The 22,963-nt window shown below is 52.7% G+C and overlaps 1 protein-coding gene across 2 annotated transcripts in view; it reads right to left on the bottom strand.

Annotated features, from left to right (window-relative positions):
* RPTOR (regulatory associated protein of MTOR complex 1) overlaps positions 1–22,963 on the bottom strand; it is a 333,344-nt gene that overhangs the window by 38,646 nt on the left and 271,735 nt on the right. For both annotated transcript variants that reach the window (XM_053568488.1, XM_053568489.1), the window contains exons 16-21: positions 22,628–22,819; positions 20,831–20,971; positions 17,456–17,573; positions 16,512–16,652; positions 16,003–16,161; positions 7,273–7,391 (exon numbers count right to left, since the gene is read on the bottom strand). In XM_053568488.1, the coding sequence (XP_053424463.1) occupies positions 7,273–7,391; positions 16,003–16,161; positions 16,512–16,652; positions 17,456–17,573; positions 20,831–20,971; positions 22,628–22,819 (870 nt within the window). The remainder of the gene's footprint in view (positions 1–7,272; positions 7,392–16,002; positions 16,162–16,511; positions 16,653–17,455; positions 17,574–20,830; positions 20,972–22,627; positions 22,820–22,963) is intronic.

The following is a 22,963-nucleotide window of genomic DNA, read 5'->3' as shown; positions in this document are numbered from 1 at the left end:
GACTGCACAGGGCTGGTGGTGGTGCAGTGGCCAGAACCCTGGTTCCTCACAGCTAAGAGGCAGCTGCAGTACTTTTAGCTGTTTATATGTTTATTCCATACATCTTCTCATAAACATAAACACAAGAAGTGACTAAATGCACATGGCCCAGCACCCGGTCACCTGTAGTGTGAGTCCCTTCCTCAGCACCACCTACAACTCTGGACACTGGAGGGGCCACAGGAGGGCTGCGGGGCTGTGGCTCTCCACTTCCCACTCCAGGGCCCCGGGGGGCTATGGGGCCGTGGCTCTCCTCTTCCAATTCCAGTTTGACAACTTCCTTATTGAGAAATGGAAGCAAAATGAAAGAAAACCCCAAGCCATAGAGTAGGGCTGTAAATACGTGATATGACCACAGCTCTCAAGCTGTGTGGGCTCTTTCATAAGGAGCCGGCAGCAATTTCTGTATCTGAAGACAGAAGTCTACGGGCATTCCATAGTAATAAGGCTGATTTTGACTCTGATGAACAAAAATTTGGCTTCTGAATTAAAAATCTAAAATAGGCTCATTTTTGTGTAAAAAGAAATGTAATCCCCTCAGTTCTTAGAGCAGAAAAAGGCATTTCTAGAAATTAAAATGAAGATAAGAATGGATTTCCTTGGCTTGGCGCCTGTGGCTCAAGCAGCTAAGGCACCAGCCACATACACCTGAGGTGTCGGGTTCGAATCCAGCCTGGGCCATCAAACAACAATGACGGCTGCAACCAAAAAATAGCCAGGTGTTGTGGTGGGTACCTGCAGTCCCAGCTACTTGGGAGGCGGAGGCAGGAGAATTGCTTGAGCCCAGGAGCTGGAGGTTGCTGTGAGCTTTGATGCCATGGCATCTAACCAGGGAGACAGCTTGAGGCTCTGTCTCCAAAAAAAAAAAAAAGAATGGATTTCCTTAATGTTTGTCTCTAGAGACTTCTGTAGCAACGTCTGTACTAACACACACTCTCACACACACACTTTTAGGTTAGGGATGGAGGGAACGAGCCCGAGTCCAACGGACACTGCTAAACAGGAGGAAATCCCAGCAAGACGACATGTCTGCAGAAGAAAGTGACGGAACCTGCCTCATGCTCTCTCTCTCTCACACACACACAAAAACACACATACACGCACGCTCTCAGACACACACACACACACGCTCTCACACACGCTCTCAGACACACACACACGCTCTCAGACACACACACACTCTCTCAGACACACATGCATACATTCTGCCTTGCAGCGTCTCTGGGGGAGGCTCTTTCTGGTCTCTGACACTCTGGCTGTGGTGTGTCTGCTGTGGGACAACATGTGCACACAGGGGTGAGTGTCCTTTTAGACCAGCAAGGCAGGCACGGGAGGCAAAGGCCACATTGATGAGGATGCTGTTCTATAGGCGCAACAGGGGAACTTTTCAGGCTGCTACGATTTGCTAGCATGAAAGATGACGTTTAAGATGCTTACTTTCCTTACAGCTTTTCCCGGCTCATAGCATCACATGTCTCTCTGTCCACACAGGCTGCACCTGGTGTCTGCAGTGCAGAGCATGAAAGTGTCTGTGCTCCACGCATTTAATGACCTGAGGTCAGACCCACAGTAAGGAACTTCCGGGCATTGGGAGTACATTTTTAAATCACTCAAGTTGATAATTCAGTAAGGTTAAATATGCAAAAGAAGCCACTGCAAAAACACTTAAATACTTAAAAAAACAAAACCTTAAATACTGATTTCACCATGATCGAAACACTCAAAAGCATCTCACATATTTAAAAATGGTCAAACAGGTTTGGTGCCTGTGGCTCAAGCAGCTAAAGTGCCAGCCACATACACCTGAGCTGGTGGGTTTGAATCCAGCCCAGGGCCGCCAAACAACAATGACAGCTTCAACCAAAAAATAGCCAGGCGTTGTGGCGGGGGCCTATAGTCCCAGCTACTTGGGAGGCAGAGGCAGGAGAATCGCTTGAGCCCAGGAGCTGGAGGTTGCTGTGAGCTGTGATGCCACAGCACTCTACCCAGGGCGATAGCTTGAGGCTTTGCCCCCCAAAAAGAAGGTCAAACCCACTGTTGGCCTCCAGCTGTGCTGCCGGGCAGTATGTGGGTGGCTAGTGCCCCCAGGATGTCTTGAGCCTCAAAGCAGGAAGAGGCTCCCCAGATTCATCTGTATGTCAGAGGCCTGTGTGCAAAGACCTGGGCAGTTGCTCCTTCATGGACATGAGTTCTAAAAACTTAAACCGTGCATTCATGTTTGTACAAAGTTATAAAAACTATGTAGGTGAAAATGATTATTCAAAACCCACCTGAGAACTTTCTTTGTATTTTTGAGACAGAGTCTCATTCTATTGCCCTAGGTAGAGTGCTGTGGTGTCATAGCTCACAGCAACCTCAAACTCCTGGGCTCAAGTGATCCTCTTGCCTCAGCTGCCCAAGTAGCTGGGACCACAGGTGCTGACCCCAATTCCCTGCTAGTTTTTCTTTGTTTAGTAGAGATGCGGTCTCACTCTTGCTCAGGCCGGTCTCAAACTCCTGAGCCCAAGCGATCCTCCTGCCTTGGCCTCTCACAGTGCTTAGATTATAGATGTGAGGCAACATGCCCACCCCCAACCTTATCATGTAAGAGCAGAGTCTGGAAAGAGGGGCAGGAGGGGTGAGAAGGGAGCTCTCTGATAGCAGGTAGATCTGACTCACACAGCCCCCAGACCTACCTCAGGACCTGCTACGAGGAGAGAGAGTCACGTGGGTAGTCTCGGAGGGGGGCAGGGGTACTTGTGAGGTCTATGACTTTCTTTCCCTTCTTCTTTCTGTCTTTTTTTTTTTTTTTTGAGACAGAGTCTCACTGTGTCACCCTCGGTAGAGTACTGTGACATCACTACTCACAGCAACCTCCAACTCTTGGGCTTAAGCAATTCTCTTGCCTCAGCCTCCCAAGTAGCTGGGACTACAGGTGCCCATCGCGACGCCCGGCTATTTTTTGGCTGCAGTTGTCATTGTTGTTTGGCAGGCCTGGGCCACGTTCAAACCCGCCAGCTCCAGTGCATGTGGCTGGCGCCCCAGCTGCTGAGCTGTGGGGGCCAAGCCCCCTTCTTGTTTCTTTCCTGTCTGCTTTACTCACCTCCAAACTTTGGTCTCTGGCTGTAACACATAATGAACATTTCTTTTACGTTTTAATTTTGGGGAAGCAGATGATTTGCTCCTTAGTTTTTCTGCTACACAATGAAACCAGTAACTTACTCTAACTGGCTATTTTCAGCAGGAGAGTGACAATTAAATTACACAATCTAGATCTTCCCAAGTTGGCCAGTAGTAATCCCTAACATTTCACATTGAACAGGCAGTTTACTGGCCAAGGAGGGTGGCGAAAGGCCTGGGGCCAACGAGTCTATGCTTCCCCCACAGCACGCCGCACATGTGGGAACATCTTGAGAGTTTAAAACCCAGAATTTGGCTGGGCGTGGTGTTCACAACTGTAACTCTAGTACTCTGGGGCCAAGGAGGGAGGATCCTTTGAGCTCAGGAGTTTGAAACCAACCTGAGCAAGAGTGAGACTACATCTATACTAAAAATAGAAAAACTAGCTGGGTGTTGTGGTGGGCACCTATAGTCTGAGCTACTCGGGAGGCCGAGGCAGGAAGATCTCATGAACCTAGGAGTTTGAGGCTGCTGTGAACTATGATGACATCATAACACTGTAGACAGGGGGACAGGGTGAGACTCTGTCTCTAAAAAAAATAATAATACAATAAATAAAAAACAACCCACAATTTATTTGTACATTATTTTTACTGCTTTTTTAAAGGGCAAGTGGAGATTGATTACTATTGCATTTTAAAACTGGGGCTCCAAATGAGGCTATTACTCTGACTTGTGATATTACCAGGAATGAAGCAGTGACTGCAGACAGTGGGGCGGAGGTGGTGTCAGTCTGCAAGGAACAAGACACAACTAGACCCGGGGAGACAGCTGGGCAGGGGTTCAATGCCACAGGAGATGAGGAGCTGTGGGACCTCTGGCTCTAGGGAGGTCAGACCAAGAAGGTGGCGGCAACTAGACCTGGCAAACAAAGCAGTCAGGGCGCCCAGGCACAGGTCCAAGCCCTGTACCCGAGGAGTGGGAGTCGTGGCCAGGCCAGATGAGGGCTACGAGAGCACCAGGTAAACTGTATGTTGTGGAAATCGTTCCCTGTTCTCTCTTGCAACACTTCTGGAAGCTTGAAATTTTATCAAAAAGGTACAAAAAATTCCATAATTGCCCCCAGAATCTGAACAACCCACAACTTGAACAACTTGGAATCCAAACAAAAAATTCAAGCCAATTTTGCCTGGAATTTGAAGGCCGCTTTGGAATCTAAACACCCAGCATGTTGTTCATGTGATTTTGTGTGTACATTTTCCAGCACTCGGGCCACCCAGACGCTTTGCATTCAGTTTGTTGTTGGAAGCTGTAGTGAAACCATCTTGTGTGATTTTAACTGCTAATTCTATGTTTTTGTGCCTGTTTTGTGTGTTTTTTAAAAAATATAATAACAACTAAGTGTACTCACTCTGTGTTCTAAAAAGTGTAGTGAGGAAAATAAGAGTAAGACAAAAGCTGTTGGAGCTACAATGAAGTTAAGAAAGGTCTTATCACTAAGCATGAAAGTGGTGCCCGGTGGCCGATCTCACTACTATGTCCTGGACTCCTAAATCCACTGTTCAAATGATTTTGAAAAATAAGTTATCAAAGCAGCTGATATGGAAAAAAGGGGTTATGACGCTGACCTCTAGGAGATCGAAAAGTGTGGAAGAGATAGAAAAACTCCTCCTGGTTGGGCTTAATGAACAACAGCTGGCTGGTGATGTGATTTCTGAGACGGTAATTCTTGAGAAAGCCAAGGTCCTCCACAATGGTTTAGTGAAAGGCCTGCCTGACACGAGTGCTCAAATAAGGGGTTTAAGGCTAGTATGTGGTTGTTCCTGAACTTTAAGAAAAGGACTGGCTGCAACAAAAAAATAGCCGGGCGTTGTGGCGGGCGCCTGTAGTCCCAGCTGCTCGGGAAGCTGAGGCAAGAGAATCGCGCGCGGAAGCCCAAGAGTTAGAGGTTGCTGTGAGCTGTGTGACACCACGGCACTCTACCCGAGGGCGGTACAGTGAGACTGTCTCCACAAAAAAAAAAAAAAGAAAAAAAGGACTGGGATCCATAGTGTTGTTATGCACGAAGTGGCTGCAACTTCTAATTCAGAAGCAGCAGAAAAGCTTATTGTTATTATTTTTTTTTGTTAAGCAGGCCTGGGAGAAGTTCAAACCCTGGTGTGCAGGGCTGGTGCTCTAACAACTGAGCTACTGTGCCCAATCCAGCAGAAAGGTTCATAAAGGAATTTAAGGAGTTTGTTAATAGTGAGGGATATGTTTTGAACCAAGTGTTCAGTTGTGATGGAACAGGTCTTTATATTTTTCGGGGTATATATATATATATATACATACATATACATAATTTTTTTTTTTTTTTAGACAGTCTCAAGCTGTAGCTCTGGGTAGAGTACTGTGGTGTCATAACTCACAGCAACCTCAAACTCGGGCTTAAGTGATCCTCTTGCCTCAGGTTTTCTATTTTTAGTAGAAACGGGGTCTTGCTTTTATTCAGGCTGGTCTTGAACTCGTGAGCTCAAGCAATCCATCCTCCTCAGCCGCCCAGAGTGCTAGGGTTACAGGTGTGAGCCACCGTGCCTGGCCAGGTTTTTATATTTTTAATTTTATTAATTTACGTTTTCATTCCAATATTATTATTTGTTAAGATTGTACCTTAAAATCCAGTTTATTTATTTATTTGAAACAGAGTCTTATTTTGTCGCCCTCAGTAGAGTGCTGTAGCATCACAGCTCACAGCAACCTCAAACTCATGGCTTTAAGCGATTCTTTTGCCTCAACCTCCCAAGTAGCTGAGACTACAGGTGCCCACCACAACACCCACCCACGGGGTCTCGCTTTTGCTCAGGCTGGTCTTGAACTGGTAAACACTCAGGCAATCCACCCGCCTCAGCCTGCCAGAGTGCTAGGATTATAGGTGTGAGCCACCACTCCTGGCACAGTGTATGTACTGTTAAAATCATTTTGAAATTTCAAGTTTGTGGGACCCAGTTTCTTTTTTTTCCTTATTTTATTATATTTTTTTGCTTTTGAGACAGGTGGGTGAGGACAGCACAGAGCCTCACGTGCACCCAGCTTGGGGTGGGGATGAGGCAGGCAGCGACCTTTACCCCTTGTCTTGGGCCTCCTGGGTCCAGGAAATGTGCGGGGAGGTCAGATGCTACCTTGGGAGCACCTTGTAGGCACAGACCTTACCACGCCTGGGGCATGCCCACCACACCCACCTTGTAGGTGCAGACCTGACCACGCCTGGGCTGTGCCCACCAAACCTACCTTGTAGGCGCAGACCTAACCATGCCTGGGCCGTGCCCACCACCTTGTAGGTGCAGACCTGACCACGCCTGGGCTGTGCCCACCAAACCTACCTTGTAGGCACAGACCTAACCACGCCTGGGCCATGCCCACTGCACCCACCTTGTAGGCGCAGACCTGACCACGCCTGGGCGGTGCATGGTGCACCCACCTTGTAGGTGCAGACCTGACCATGCCTGGGCCGTGCACGGTGCACCCACTTTGTCAGTGCAGACCTATGCCTGGGCTATGCCTGCCGTGCACCCACCTTGTAGGCGCAGACCTGACCACGCCTGGGCTGTGCATGGTGCACCCACCTTGTAGGCGCAGACCTGACCACGCCTGGGCGGTGCATGGTGCACCCACCTTGTAGGCGCAGACCTGACCACGCCTGGGCCGTGCATGGTGCACCCACCTTGTAGGTGCAGACCTGACCACGCCTGGGCCGTGCACGGTGCACCCACTTTGTCAGTGCAGACCTATGCCTGGGCTATGCCTGCTGTGCACCCACCTTGTAGGCGCAGACCTGACCACGCCTGGGCCGTGCATGGTGCACCCACCTTGTAGGCGCAGACCTGACCACGCCTGGGCGGTGCATGGTGCACCCACCTTGTAGGCACAGACCTGACCACGCCTGGGCGGTGCATGGTGCACCCACCTTGTAGGCGCAGACCTGACCACGCCTGGGCCGTGCACGGTGCACCCACCTTGTCAGTGCAGACCTATGCCCGGGCTATGCCTGCCGTGCACCCACCTTGTAGGCGCAGACCTGGCTACGCCTAGGGCCGTGCATGGCACAACCACCTTGTAGGCGCAGACCTGTGCCTGGGCTGTGCCCGGTGCACCCACCTTGTAGGCAATGCAGTTGAGGACTTTCATAGCCAGGTCGGAGACATCTGGGTAGGGGTCGGCTGCCAGGTGCAGTAGGACTCGCCAAATCTGAGTGTAAACGCTGTTAAAAGAAACACCTAGAAAATAGAAAGGGGAGATGTTTAAGTAGCAAACAGTTGCTGCTGCAAACTCAGGCAGCTTCTGTGGCAGTTCCATTTTCTGAAAACCCAACCAAGGTGTCAGGAAGTGCTGCTTCAGTCAGCTGGGCCATGGGAAAGCCCCCATTTTGTTATTCTGGCAACAGGCCTGAAGATTCAAGAGTCCCAGCCTGGTCACACGGATTCCATCTTCAGAGGCTGCGTCTTTGTAAAAGGATGGCTGTGTTGTGAGGATGGGCTCTGTCTGAAATGCCTTAGTGGGCTGGACAGGAGTCCATGCTCCCAAGGTAGCATCTGACCCCCACCCCTGCACATTTCCTGGACCCAGAAGGCCCAGGATGAGGCTGATGGGTGCTGTGTGCCCTATCCCCAACTCACCCCATCCCGCCCCACACTGGGTGCACGTGAAGCACTGTGCTGTCTTTGCCCACCTCTGCACATGGCATGTTGAGTGCCTTGGAATTCATAATAGGTGCATGTGATGTGACTTTTGTCCCAAAAGGTCTCCCAAGTCCAGCAGACACTGACTGGGATTGTCCCTGACTAGAGGTTTCCCACTGCCTACCGGACACAAAGACAAGACAGAGAGGGACTCAACACACCAACCCGCACAACGGGAAACTGTGGTGTGGCTGTGAGGGGAGAAAGGAGACGAGAGCTGAGGGCCTGTCAGTGACCCTGATGCAGGCAGGCCCCAGGCATTGCGCAGGGTGGAGGTGACACTTCTGCAGAGGCCCAAAGGACTGAGCATGTGAGTGCACCTGTGTGGCCTTCCTGACACTCCCATGACATGTAGTCATGAATGTGAGGAGTGGCTGGGGGCCGAGGAGACAGCAGGAAGGGCTGATGGGAAGGGCGCCAGGGAGGAAGGCTTTGGAGGGGACTAGCATCATTCTCCCAGCAGAGAAGGGGTGAAGGCAAAGCAGGAGTGGAGTGACTGCTGGGAGCAGATAGCAACTGAAACACAACCTCAGGTGGGGGAAGGAGAGGGGTGGGCGTGCTCTCATTGAAAGGGTAAATGTGGGGGTTCAGGGCATACCTCCTGGGGGAGGGGCACAAATACTACTTGGACAAACAAATGCAAACAATGTGACCTACTCATCTATACCCTCACATTAATCTGAAATTAAAAACAGAAGAAAGAGAACTAAGACGCAGAGGTGGTAGAGACACACAGAGCCTTTGGGGACGCCTGACTGAAACCACAGAAGCAACTCAGACATAATGAGGGGTCCGTGCAGAGACCAGAGGGGCGGCTCCGCAGAGCAGTGGTCTGAGCCAAGGTTGAGGTGGCTCTGCCAGGTGGGGCAGAGAGGGCCCTGCTTCCTGGGTTGGGAAGCCAATGGGAGACGGCCACATGGAGCTCTGTCATTTATATTCTGAGGAAAGCTGGACTATTTGCTGAAAAACAAGGGTTTATTCAGTAACAAAAAATGAACCATGAATCTGTGTCACCTCATTGGCTCTTGGAATGTCCCCCTGCAAACTAGGAAGACATGTTCAAGGATGCAGGGTCTGCCAATGAACTGCTGGGTGGGACGGGTTCAAGAGACAGTTAAGGCTGGTGAGGTTTGGTGTGAAAGCTGGTTTCTAACACAAGATGCGTGTGAAGCTTCATGGAGCTGGCCCACCTCAACCTCTGCTCTGATGTGCAGAGAAGATGGGTTCCACATCACTCCAAGTGTTGGATCAGTATGTTGATGCATACTGTGGCTGACCAGAGGCTGCCACATTGCACGTACCCCCATGATGCAGCCTCCCTCCCGAGGTGACCACTATGAGTGTTTGTTCCCCTGAGAGCTGAGTCAACCTGCTGCCCATGTCAGTGCTAGTCACTGAGAGGCTGGGGCCTAAAAAGACAGTATTGCTCTGAAGGCTGACCTGTCCCAACACTGCGGATGTCACAGAGGAAAGGCTTCTCCTTCACCTGTATCTCGTGCGTCCCGTGAATAGTCCTGAGGCCACTCACACAGCCTGGTGCCCAGGACAGTTGGGAGAGACAGGCTCCGGAAGACTCAACTCGGTCAGACAATGCTCCACCCAGGTGCACTCTGCTAGGGGGTCCCTTGGTGTGCGGACAGGTGAGTGAAGGAGCTCATCCACTGTTCCCTTGCACTGTGTGAATTTGGATATAGACAAAAACCTTTCAATTCTCAAATTCCATGGTTCTGAGGCAGCGAAGGAAACTGCCTGGTTGAGATGAACCCAGAGTTTCTATGGGAGAGGTCCTGAGAGCTGCCTTCTGGCACAGCGGATGCCTGCCAGCAGGAGCTCAGCCCAACAACCTGGGGCCCCTGCTATGTGGGGCCCATCAGGCAATGGCTGCATGTTTGTTTCCTTTAGGCCACATCCAAATTCACTCCAGGGCAGGCCGTCACTATGGCCTCAAGGAAAAGAAAGGCGCCCCATTCCATGGCTGCATAGCCTCTCAGTGCAGTGGCAGGAAGCTCTGGTGAGGATGACTCAGACGCACCCGCAGCTCCAGCTCCTGGTTCTTCCCTCCATCACTCCTCGGAAGCAGCTGCCCCAGAAGCTGTGTTGCTGTGCTGCTGACGGGGAGTCCAGCCGGTGCACAAGATGACCCTCCTTGTAAAAACACTGGAGGGGGGCTGGGAGCAAGCCGGCAGTAAGGCTTCCAACCCACACACATTGTCAGTCTGGCAACAACTGTAGACGTCAGGTGAGATGCTGACTATGTGGTGCCTCTGTGTGAGTGTGACCAAGGGGCACAGGCTGGTGAGTGGGAGCCACAGCCCACCCACAGTGTCACTGCAGGCCTCGTTCTGAAGGCTGGGACAACAGACGCCAACACTTGGGCTGTCAAGACCAGGGCATGGTAGAACACCCCCGGAAAAGAGCTTGGCGTGGAGAAGGGTTAATAAGAAACAGTTTCTTTGATTGTAGAAATATAAAATTTTTGTAGATGAAGGTCTCATTATGTTGCCCAGGTTGGCCTAAAACTCCTGCCTTGGCCTCCTAAAGTGCTAGGATTATAGGCATGAGCCACCATGCCCACCCGATTTTTATTTTTTAATTATTATTATTGTTATTACTATTTTGAGACAGAGCCTCAAGCTGTCGCCCTGGGTAGAGTGCTGTGGCATCACAGCTCACAGCAACCTCCAACTCCTAAGCTCCAGCGATTCTCTTGCCTCCACCTCCCAAGTAGCTGGGACTACAGGCACCTGCCACTACTTTTTGGTTGCAGCCATCATTATTGTTTGGCAGGCCCGGGCTGGATTCAAACCTGCCAGCTTAGGTGTATGTGGCTGGCACCTTAGCCGCTTGAGCCACAGACGCCAAGCCAATTACTATTATTTTTTTTTGTAAGTGGAGAAGGGTCTCATTTCATTATCTGGGTTAGAGTACAATGACACCCTCACAGCTCACTGCCACCTCTAGTTCCTGGTCTCAGGTTATCCTCCCACTGGGTGACTCAGCCTCCCCAGTAGCTGGGACTACAGATGTGGGCCACCACCCTCAGCTAATTCTATTTTTTTGTAGCAACAAATGGTCTCTCTCTGGCTTAGGCTGGTCTCCAAGTCCCGACAACAAGCCATCCTCCAACCTCAGCCTCCCAGGTGAGGGCCACCAGCATGACAGTGCCATATTTTAAAACTATTCTTATTACAGTTGGCCTTCTGTGTTGGTGGTTTTGCATGTATGGATTCAACTAACCATGGACCAAAAATACTTGAGAAACAATAAAAAACTAATACAGTGCAACAATCATTTATATAGCATTTGCATTGTGTGGGTGTTACAAAGAATGTACAGGTGATACCAGGCATATGGGAAGATGCGTGTAGGTTATATCAAGTACTGTGCCATTTCCTATCAGGAATCAAACATCCCTGATTAGGTGTCCTGGGACCCATCTCCTGCACACACCGAGAGACACTGTTTATGAAACAGGGAGAACACCTGAGTTTTGCCAGTCAGTCTCTGAAACTATGATGGATGGTAAAAAAGCTGTTATGTTACTGGTAAAAAAGCTGTGATAATCAGAATTCTTTTTATTTTATTTTTTTGAGGCAGAGTCTTACTTTGTCACCCTGGGTAGAGTGCTGTGGTGTAACAGCTCACAGCAACCCCAAACTCTTAGGCTCAATCAATCTTCTGGCCTCAGCCTCCCTAGTAGCTGGGATCATAGGTGCCCATGACAATGCCCAGCTAGTTTTTTTCTGTTTAGTAGAGACAGGGTCTTGCTCTTCTGCAGGCTGGTCTTGAACTCCTGAGCTCAGGCAATCCACCTGCTGTGGCTTCCCAGAGTGCTGGGATTATAGGAATGAGACACCCAGCCCAGCCAGTAATTGGAATTCTTGTCTTTATTTTACTTCTTTCCTCAGTTCGGCCATAGCATCCTCTCAGGCTCGCTGTTAGAGGAGCTTTTTTAATCTGCTGTTTCCAAAACAGAATGCAGCCATTTCAATACATGGTTCCGAACCATCCACCAGGAGCAGGGCAGCAGGGGAAGCAGGGCAGAGTGCTGGAGTCCTGCCCCTGCAGACAAATCTGGAGTGGGAGGCTCTGAACTGCTAGCTGGTTCCAAAGGCTCCTGTGTGGCATCACTGAACTCCTCATAAGTGTTGGGAAGCTGTTTTCATGTCTAGACTAAAAGTAATAAAAGACCGTAACTGATGGCTTCAGAATTTATTTTTCAGAGCAATAGCCACGATGTTCTGAATAGAGGTGATGCAGGGAGATTTACCCAGAGCTCTGTGGCGATTCTGAATTGTATATGCGTCTGGGCTGGCAGAGTAGTTCAGAGGGGAAGGCATTCTCCCTCGAGACGGAGCTGCAGGCTGCCTCCTGGCCTTGGGGGACTGGCTCAGTGGGGTCACATCTCTGATGCTCCATCCTAGGGACGTGGGTGGCCAAGAGCCTCTGCCCAGCTCCAGAAATCTGTGTGCCCAAGGTCGAGGTCACTGTGACACTCCTACTCAGCTACTCCCCAGGGCTGCACCCATAACTAGGAGGGGCCTGTAGGAGAGTCACAGCACTAGTCGCTCTGCCCTTCCTTCCCTCCTGCCCGGTGGAGCTGCAGACCTGCTGCTGCTCACATGAAGCAGCAACTCTACAGGAGCATGTTCAGGCCAGGGTGGCTATACCTGCATCCTCTCTTCAGGTCCTCAGATTCCCCATAAGGAACACTTTTTTTTTGAGACAGAGTCTCAAGCTGTTGCCCAGGGTAGAGTGCCGTGGTATCATCACACCTCACAGCAACCTCCAACTCTTGGGTTCAAGCAATCTTCTTGCCTCAGTTTTTCTATTTTGTCAGTAGAGATGGGGTCTTGTTCTTGTTCAGGCTGGACTTGAACTCCTGAACTCACGCAATCCACCTGCCTTGGCCTCCCCGAATGCTGGGATTGCAGGTACGAGCACCGCACTTGGCCACGACACACTTAACAACGGCTTTATTTATTTATTTCTTTTGAGACAGTCTCATTATGCTGCCCTCAGTAGAGTGCTGTGGTGTCACAGCTCACAGCAACCTCACTCTTGGGCTTAAGTGATTCTCTTGCCTCAGCCTCCCAAGTAGCTGGGACCACAGGCGCCTGCCACAATGCCTGGCTATTTTTTGTAGCAGTTGTCATTGTGGTTTAGTTGGCCCAGGCCGGGTTTGAACCCACCACCCTCGGTGTATGTGGCTAGAGCTGTAACCACTGTGCTACGGCCGTCAAACCTTAATGACGGCTTTAATTAGGACTTTGCTCTAAAAACATAATTAATCTTGTAACAGTGGAAAACAACGCTGTTCATTTTGTCACCACTCTTCCGACGAGAAGAACTTGAATTAATGGGCTGTAAGCCTTTGTCTCGGAACTCGTGCCATTCCCGGGCAGCTGCCCTGCTCAGCTTCCCTCTTCTTGATCACACGCTGGGCTGTTTTCAGTGAAGGTTAAACCAACACCTCCCTATCCAGCATCCAGATCCCACGGCCTGGATGGAGCTCACTGCTGAGGCATCTGGATTTGGCTTGGGGCTTGTGAAGTATGCGCTTTTACAGCAATACTTCCTGATGCCTTGAAGAAAAGAAAACTGCCATCCCAGCTCTATGGGAGCTGAGGCAGCAGGATAGCCTCGGTGACCTAGTGAGACGCCCCCACTCTTCCTCAGGGGCCGGAACGACGGCAGTGTTCCCCATGCTGTCCTGGGGGCCAGGGAGCTTGAAGGAACTGGTTTGGTAGCTGCTGTGGTTCTTCTGTGCCCTCTTGGGCCCTGATCACAGCTCCATCTTGGACCTGTTGCTATAGTAACGCTTTCTCAGAATGGAAAAATGTCACTGTATTTAGCAGAGTCCTGAAAACTGGTCCTACCTGGCCCAGGCCTCTGATCCACACCTGCCCATCCCGGGGACAAGACCACTGCATGGGAAGTGGGGTCACACTCAGTCCATCAGCCCCATTTGAATCAGGTCCCCACATAGGAGTGAGTCCTGCCTGTTCTCAGCACAGGCCAGGCTGGACCCTGGCCACTGGACAAAAGAGACTGGGGCCCCCACCATGGACCTGGCCAGAGGTGTGTGCGGGACACATGCCCAGGTGGCTGCACCCCACCCATACGAGACATGGAGGAGGGGGGCCAGACTGCCCCCAAGGCACATCGGCAGGAAGCAGAAACTCTACAGGAGCTTGTAACAACGGCAGTTCTGGGTGGGACAGGCCGGCTCGAGCATGCAACACGGAGATGCCCAACGGGACACCTAGCCCAGGCTGGCCTGCCTGGAGGAGCAGCTGAGGGAGGACCTGGATGTCAAGTGGGTTGGGACAGCACGGGAAATGTAGTTTTAATTACAGCTTTTAATGGAGGGATATGTGGGGTGGCAACAGAGAGGATTGATCTGGGGGGCTCTTGTGAGAAACAGGCTCTGTGAGGTCATGTGCTACATGACGGCCTGATGCCAGTACAGAGCCCCTAGGAGAGGACGTGTGCGGTGGCTCTGGAGGGGACAGGGCTGCAGAAGCTCTAGGGCTTGACCTTGACTTGCAGTCCTCCAGCTAGGAATGTAACAGACACAGGTTTCTCATGTAGGTCTCTGTATATTTTTGTGTGTCTAAAATGATTTTTTTCTTTTTTGCGACCGAGTCTTACTCTGTGCCCTCAGTAGAGTGCTGTGGCGTCATAGCTTACAGCAACCTCAGTCTCTAGGGCTTGATTCTCTTGCCTCAGTCTCCTAAGTAGTTGGCACTACAGGTGCCTGCCACAACACCTGGCTAATTTTTCTATATTTGGTAGAGATGGGGTCTTGCTCTTGCTCAGGCTGGTCTTAAACTCCTGCTTGGACCCGCAGATTGCTGGGATGCCAGGAGTGAGCCACTACACACGGTCTAAAATGCTGCTTCTTTTTTTTTTTTTTATTTTTTTGTAGAGACAGAGTCTCACTTTATCACCCTTGGTAGAGCACCATGGCATCACAGCTCACAGCAACCTCCAACTCCTGGGCTTAGGCGATTCTCTTGCCTCAGCCTCCTGAGTACCTGGGACTACAGGGGCCCACCACTATGGGGTGTTGCAGCTATTTTTTTGTTGCAGTTTGGCTGGGGCCAGGTTTGAACCTGCCACCCTCAGTATATGGGTCTGGTGCCCTGCTCACTGAACCACAGGTGCTGCCCCTAAAATGCTTCTTAATGCTTCTTAAAAAAAAAAAAAAAGTCAGGGTGACGCCTGTGGCTCAGTGAGTAGGGCACCAGCCCCATATGCCGAGGGTGGTGGGTTCAGGCCCAGCCCCGGCCAAACTGCAACAACAAAAAAATGGCCGGGCGTTGTGGCGGGCACCTGTGGTCCCAGCTGCTCGGGAGGCTGAGGCAAGAGAATCACATGAGCCCAGGAGCTGGAGGTTGCTGTGAGCCGTGTGACGCCACGGCACTCTACCGAGGGCAGTAAAGTGAGACTCTGTCTCTACACACACACACAAAAAAAGTCAAATGAAGCCTGTGAACCACTCTGGGTGGTCAGAAGGGAGAAGGCTCACTTGGGTAAGCCCTCAACATGCCACCAGCAGTCTGCAGACACACCTGGCTACACAGTAAGGAGACGTGGTGACTTCCTACATCCTGGTTTACTTCGGCAATCCAGCAATAAACTCAGGAATGTAAGGTTCATGGCAGAATAAGGTAAGAATCTGACCTTAACTCGAGTTTCAATATCCAAGCAGTAAAGTGTCAAATTGTCAAACAAGTAGATGTGAAAGCTCCCTGGAAGTTCTACAGGTGGGGCGATGCCCTTCCCACCTCCCTCCACAGGGCTCTTAGTCTCTGTGGGGCCATCTTGGGCACAAGAGACACAGAGCCACGGGCCTGGCCGCACCCGGGAGGTGCCAGGAACCCCCACTGGTTGTGGCCCTGGTTGTGGCAGCCAAAATGTCTCCTGAGAGGCAGACTCACCCCTGGTTGGCACCAACTTTCTATGTTACTGGGAGCTTAGTCTACATGAGAACTTGTATCTGTTCGTCACAGAAGGCAGAAGGTTCTAGCAGCCTTCCTCTGTGATCTAGCTGCCTTCAGATATCCCCAGAATGGCCTGTCCGGCACGGCCAAAGCACAGGCATAGGCCACATGTCCCGTCACAGAGGGAGGGGCCCACTCACCGATGAGGGAGTTGAGGGAGGAGTAGGAACTGACACGGCGCATCTTGTCGATGGTCTCGAAGGACAGGATGTACTCCTCGTTCTCGGGGCTGCCCAGGGTGCTGCTGGCACTGCTGCTGGTGCTGAGGTTTCCGGGGGAGAAGGCCACCGAGCTGCCAGCTGCCCAACATGGAGAGAAAGGTCAGCATACTGTGCCTCGGGCCTCTCAGGCCTTACAACCAGGGTATGGCTGAAATGTGTATTTTCTGCTAAAAAATAAAGCTCAGCCCCCTACACTGACAGGCTCATGCACATGCGTGTGCACACACCCCTCACCGGCTGCCCAGGGTGGGGGCTGGCCCTCAGAGGAGCATACACGGGGTGCTGTGTGCCCTGTAGCCCTGCGGCTGCCCAGAGGCACAGTGGCTGATGCCCATGTGGGCGGACAGAGAAGGGGCCTACACAGTGGCACTTATCGAGATAAAAGACTCAAAAATACCCTCCCCCAATACGGACACCCGGTATCTTACATTCTTCTGTCAAACTCAGGTTCTGTAGAGACTTGTTCAGGTTTCTGGCAGTGGTGACGGCACGGATGTTTCCATAGGAACTCACAGAGCGCAGTCTGGGGGTGCATGGGCTATCTCGCACTGGGGTCAAACTCCCACCCTCTGGGAGGAAGGAGAGACATGCACATTATCCATAGGTGCCAAGAGGGAAGGCCAGAGTCGGACAGTCTGCAGCCACAACAACAGGGGCAGCTACCCCCTGGACAGAGTGATGGAAGGGGTCCCAGAGCCCAGCTGGGCAGAGCTGAACAAAGTGTTCCTTGCTCTGTGGGCAGTAAGGACAACTGCGAGCACACAGGAGCACCTGGTGGTATGGGCTGCGGGCACTGCCCTGATGGCCCTGGCAGAACAACAGCTGACCACATACCCTGGGGCAAGGGTGAGATGCCCATCTGCTGGCTGCCCCACCCCAGCTGCTTTTACTGGCAGGTTCACAAGTTCACCGTCCACCTTCTTTGCCAGATGTGCTGACTGCAGCCATGCCTCATTTTTACCCTGAGCCCTCTGTACTGCACAGGTGGCTGTGTTTGGAGGTGACAGTCCACCGTGATGCAACACAGACTGCCTTCTTCAGCAAAAATCACAAACTTGAGAGAAGAGCTTCCTGACTGACCAATGATAGTGATGTAACTGCATTATTTGTCATAGGATGGGAGGTGCCCTAGGATCTCCTCTGTAAGCCCCTGCACAAGAGTGCTGTCAAGATCTCCCTAAGTCTGATTTCCAAAAAAAGGGCAAAAGGAACATTAGTCAGGGTAAAGAGACCCCTTTCTGCCCTGGACATCCTCCCTGACACCCTGGAGGACAGAAGGGAGAGGGACCACTCGGGGCAGGTGTTTGAGAAGCCTGGGCTTGGATATGGTGAGAGGGTGGGGAGTGGGAGCAGGTTCAGACGTGGTGGGTACCTGTGGCCGCAGGCGAGGGCAGCGGGTAGTTCTTTTCCTCCTCCATGAACTGCAAGGCCACAGTGCAGAAATTGCTTTCATACTGGACGACAAGATGACTCAGGGCCACCACCAGCTCCTGCCAAAAGGAGGACAGTGACACTCAGTGAGGCTGGGACACCACCGAGGGGCTGCAGAGAAGTGAGGGCCACGCCGTGCAGTCAGCAGGAGGAATGGAGCCAGCAGAGCAGGCTTCAGGGCACATGAGGTCCTGCCCAGATATTAGGGCCACCAGCTTGCCATGGCAGACTCCAAGGAATGCCCTGGAGCACCGGCTAGAGTCTGCCAACGCCTGCTAGATGTGAGTGGTGCAGCTCGGGGACTTGTGAGGACACAGCATGAGTCACACAGCTTCAGGGTAGGGGAGGTGGCTTTCCAGCCTCAGGTCTGTGACTAACGCTGGGACCCTGGGCCGGACAGGAGCCAAGACCTCACGGTAGGTCATGCTGAACACAGAGCAACCTGAGGCAAAAGGCAGCATCAAGATGAAGAAGGGGAAACCTTCTAGAGTTAAAACATCACCCTCAAAAACAAACAAACAAAAAAAACACAACAAAACAAAACAGACAACAACATCACCCTCAGGCCGAAACAACTCAGGCCAAGGAAATGGACACACCGACTTCTCTGTTAAGACAGTTCAGTGCACAGTGCAGCACACAGAGGCCTGAAAGTCAGCAGCACAAAGGTGGGCCAGGTTTCTAACAAGTCAAGTAAAACTTGTTACGCAGTTCCTGAAACTGCACTGCCAGCTAAGAGAGACTCCTGGGAGGAGGTGCAGCCTGGGCAGGAGCCCCGGGCAGCTCCGAGAAGCCCCACCCCAGGGCCCTGGTCTCCCCAGAGCCCAGATGGGCCAAGTGCTACCAGGATGAGCCCTTGCAGGGAAGACAAAGTCTGCACGTATTCTCGAAAAACACCGATTTTCCTCCTTTACACTGACGTAGAGTAAGAAAAGCTAGTGCTGGGCCCATGGCAGAGCAGTCTGTACCAAGAAGTAGAGACAGACAGCCTCGCTGCAGGCCCACTGTAAAGACACTGCAGTCATGGCTCTGGCTCTTGAAGAGAACGGCGCTGATGGGAATCAACTCTGGGTTGCAAACGTGCCAGGGCGTGGCTTATACCCTCAGCTTCTGTAGGATGGTCTGAGCTTGTGCAGACATGTCCTCTCTGGCCCTCGTGTTCTGCAGATAGGGAAACTACTTCAGTGGTCATGGGGCTGCACACTTGCTGGGTTTCCAAGTTTTGTCAAAGGTGTCATCTGTCCTCTACTTGGCTGGAGCAGAAAGGAGGTGGCCTCTGCCCAGATGCAACTGGTTACTTGTCCAAAGCTCTTGAGGCCACACAGGTCACCAGTCAGACCCTGGCTGCATCTAACCTGCTTGTCCAGAGCTGCCCCTCAGTGGGGAGCCGCTCCCTCTGCTGCTGCTCAGAACAGGGCCCTGGGGCCACCTGCCGTCCTCATCTCATGTCCCTCACCCACAACCCCCAGCAAGTCCTATGGGTACTTGCTCCCTCCCATGCCAATGTTGGGCCTAGTGGGCAGCACCTTCCCTCCTGGCATCTTGTGTCAAAGTCCTCCAGTCCACATGGTCCCTGCTCTAGGCCTATGTACCTACCATACCCTCTGCCTGGGAAGCCTCCCACCCCTGTGCCCCTGGCTCCTGCTCACGCCACGTGGACCTCTGCCCAGTCCCACCTGACCAGCATCCTCTGGCCGGGCTCCCTCTGCCCACCTTAGCCTCCTCCTGCTGCACTTTTCCCTGGCACAGGATACACTGGACACAGCATATGTCCCACTCCCTCCTCCCAGCTCAAGTGCAGTTTCTAGAGAAGAGCCAGGCTTAGTGTACGGCAGGGTCCCTGGGGCCCCAACCCTCTGGGTACACAGAGAACAAGGTCTGAAGAAGGAGTGGAGAGAAGAGCTCTTCTTAGGTTCCCGGACACGGCCACATCTTGGCCTCTTGAGTAGAGAGAAGAGCCTTTCCAGAGTCAGCTGTGTCCTGGCTGGCAGCTGTTCTAAGCCCCTCCCATGTTCACAGCCTGCACCTCTGGGATGCAGGCATAGCATGTGGCCCTGCGGGCAGGCAACCACCACACCACCGTGGTGCAGGCGCAGGGCTGACACCGCCTGAGCACTCAGCACCTAGGATGCCCTCAACAGCAAAGGGCCAGTGAGGGACTAAACCAGGCCAGACACCCAGGGCCATGCTGAGACCCTTGGAATATTCCAATCCTGGGAATTCAGGGATGTTACAATCAACATCCTTTCTATTGTTAAATGGATTTTGGAAAACAGAAAACATTCCTCTCCATTGAAATCATTTTAACAATGAAACTACTGATTTGCCACTTGAGTCAGTGACACTTAAAGCAATTTGATGTGGGAAAAGGATTCAGTGTGAGTTGAAGGATGGCAGACTCAGGAACAACATTGCCAGTGAGGACTGCAGGGTAAAAGGTTGGGATCAGGGAAAGGCTGTCTCCAGGGCCTCCCCTGGTTATGTTCAAGGTTTCCTGAGAAAACCTGCCATGTGGTGACCTGGGTGGCCTTTAGGAGGGATGCAAGATGGAGCGTGCCTTCCCACTGAGTCTGGCTCCAGACTTCAAGCCTGCTGAGTAAGGCAGTGGTGTCCACACAGACTGGCACCCCCATACCACATTTCCTGCCCATCTAATGAAACATTCTCTGCTCCGAGAGCAGCCACGAGCTCCTGCCCAGGGTTCCTTCCCAGGCAGGGCCGCACCTCCTCCCAAGAGTCTCTCTTAGCCACGAGGCAGAGCATCCCCCATGTGCCCCGCAAGGCAGAGCATCCCCCGCGTGCTCCGGGAGGCAGAGCATCCCCAACAAGTCCCTTTTTGGCTGGAGTGGGGCGGGAGGGATTTAGGTTTGCCCAGAACTGACTTTCTTGTGGGTATGAATCTTAGACAATAATCTGTGATGTTGCTACATCTAAACTGGACAAGTAAGTTCTCCAATTTGTAAGTGTCTTGTTTAGTTGCTGACAATCACGGGCGCGGGATGGGACATGCCGTGTGAACCTTCCACCGTCTGTGGTGGTTACTGCTCTTTTGAGTCACGGCATTGTGTGTGTCTCCCAGGCAGGAAGGAACCCGCTGCATAGGCGGCCAGGAGACACAGCCTGTTCTACACCTTTAAATGAGGCAAACATACGAGTGGCTGGTGAAGAAACACATCTTGGAGAGAATTAAACAAACACTTAAGGATCTGCTCTCCAAAGGATGCATGTGGCAGGAGTGAGCCCTCACTGCTGATAGCAAGATGGCGTGGCTCAGCCGGGCCTGGAGGCAGCAGGGCGCTGGGCTGGGCCCACCTACCTTCCGGACCACGGGGCTCCCGTCGTTGACCAGCTGGGCCAGCATCATAGCCACGTTGTGGTCGATGGTGGTAGAGTGGTCCGTCCTCTCTGCAGAGTTGCCCACAAACGTGCCAAGGGCAAAGACTGCTGCACAGCGGACCTGAAGGAGGGGCAAGGAGTCAGACACCTGTGCTGGTCTGAGTGTGCATGCGTGTGTGTGCCACCAGCATCTCTGCCTACAAGTTAATATAGTTCAGCTCAGCCAGCTAGTCCAGCCTCACAGCAAGTCACTGGACACGCTCAGGCCCGGGCAGTGCTGATATGGATGGAGCAGATGTGGGGAGAGGAAGCCAGGGCATGCTGGAAGGCACCAGCCTGCCCCACATGAGAAATTGTGGATAGGCTGAGGCGGTGGGAACTGCATTTCTTCTGGAATTAAAAGGCCAAATCAGGCAGGCGCTTATGGGAGGGGCTGGAACAGGCCATGGCACATGAATGGGGAAGGGAGGAGGGGAAGGCTTGGGCACTGCTGGAGGCAGAGACAGCTCAGGGGAGACCAGAGTGACCTGAGCACACAAGGGAGTGGACTGGGCTGGCCGGGGGCCCAGGGACACTGGTGTAGCTCCTCTTTCTAGCAGGAAGGATGGGCAGCACAGTGGTGAAGACCAAGGGAGGATGACAGGGGAGACGAGGGTGGAGGCAGAGAGGATCGGGAGGAGCACAGTAGTGACAGCCAGGGGAGAACTGGAAGGAGCACAGTGGTGATGACTGGGGAGGAAGACAGGGGAGATGGGGGTGGGGCTGGGGAGAGGATCGGGAGGAGCACAGCAGTGACAGCCAGGGGAGGATGGAGGACTAGGAGGAGCACAGCAGCGATGGCTGGGGGAGGATAGGGAGGGAGGAGCACAGCGGTGATGACTGGGGAGGATCGGGAGCACAGCAGTGATGGCTGGGGAGGACCAATAGGAGCACAGTAGTGATGGCCGGGGGAGCACAGGGAGGGAGGAGCACAGCAGTGATGGCTGGGGGAGGACCAATAGGAGCACAGTAGTGTCGGCCGGGGAGGACAGGGAGGAGCATAGCAGTGACAGCTGGGTGAGGACTGCGAGGAGCACAGGGGTGATGGCCAGGGGAGGACTGCAAGGGTTTGCTGTCTTGGGAGGAAGAGGAGCCCGGAGAAGGAACTGAGCTGTAGGCTGATTCTAAATGTTGAGTGTGGCTGGGGCGTGGTGGCTGGCAAGGTGGTCACACTGAGGACATGCCATCCTCTGTGGCAGTTAACAGAGCAAGCCACGTCCATGGACATCCCCAAGCATGGGAAGGTCCATGGCTGCTGCCAACAGTCAAAAAAAAAGGATGGACACTCCAGCAGCCCTCAGCCTGTTCAAGGACAGATGAACTACACTCATGTTATCGAGAAAAGGGGAGCCTCAAGTGACACTATCCAACCCAAATGCTGCTTCCGCTCCTCGTCTTCTGCCTGACCGGGGTCTGGGAGGTGGCTGGGGCTGGGGCTAGGGGCACATCTGCCTGCCCTTTGCCTGGCCAAGGCGCCTGCACCCTGCTGTGTGAAGAGTGGGAATCATGAGTTCCCTGCCCCACAAGCCACAGAAGGCTGGAGAGTGACACTGTGCACAGAAGTGCCAGGTGCTCGAGCCCCTCACCACCCAGGGGACACCAGCCCATGACCCTGCCCTCCTTGAGGCTGACTGTGGTGCGCTTACATGCACATAGCCCTGGAGCTTCTACTGCAACTGTCTGTAGCGTGAGCCCTTCCCAAGCAGTGTCCAATGGGACTCTGGGACTCACGGCTCACCTCAGGAATGGGGTCGGAGAGTAGGCTGTAAAGCTTCTCGTGGGCACTGTCCCTCACACCACACCACCGCGCGGAGTCGAAGTTCTGCCATATCCGCCCCAAGCAGATGGCCACCCACTGTCGCAGCAAGGGATGCGGGTCATTGAGCTGCTCCAGGCAGATGGCGATCAGGTTTCCCTGCAGGCAGGCTTCCTATGTGAGGGGACACAGTGGTGGTCCTCAGTGGGGAACAGAGGGGAGGAGCAGAGTGGGGGCTCCAGACTGGGATGACAGTTGTCCTACTTGTCAGGTGTCTGTGTGGAGCCCAGGGGGAGGGACTGAGTGGGGACTCCAGGT

The sequence above is a fragment of the Nycticebus coucang genome, chromosome 18, assembly GCF_027406575.1.
Source record: "Nycticebus coucang isolate mNycCou1 chromosome 18, mNycCou1.pri, whole genome shotgun sequence".
NCBI classification, from domain to species: Eukaryota; Metazoa; Chordata; class Mammalia; order Primates; family Lorisidae; genus Nycticebus; species Nycticebus coucang.
Note: the sequence above shows the minus strand (reverse complement) of the source record. Positions and strands in the feature narration are given on the sequence as shown.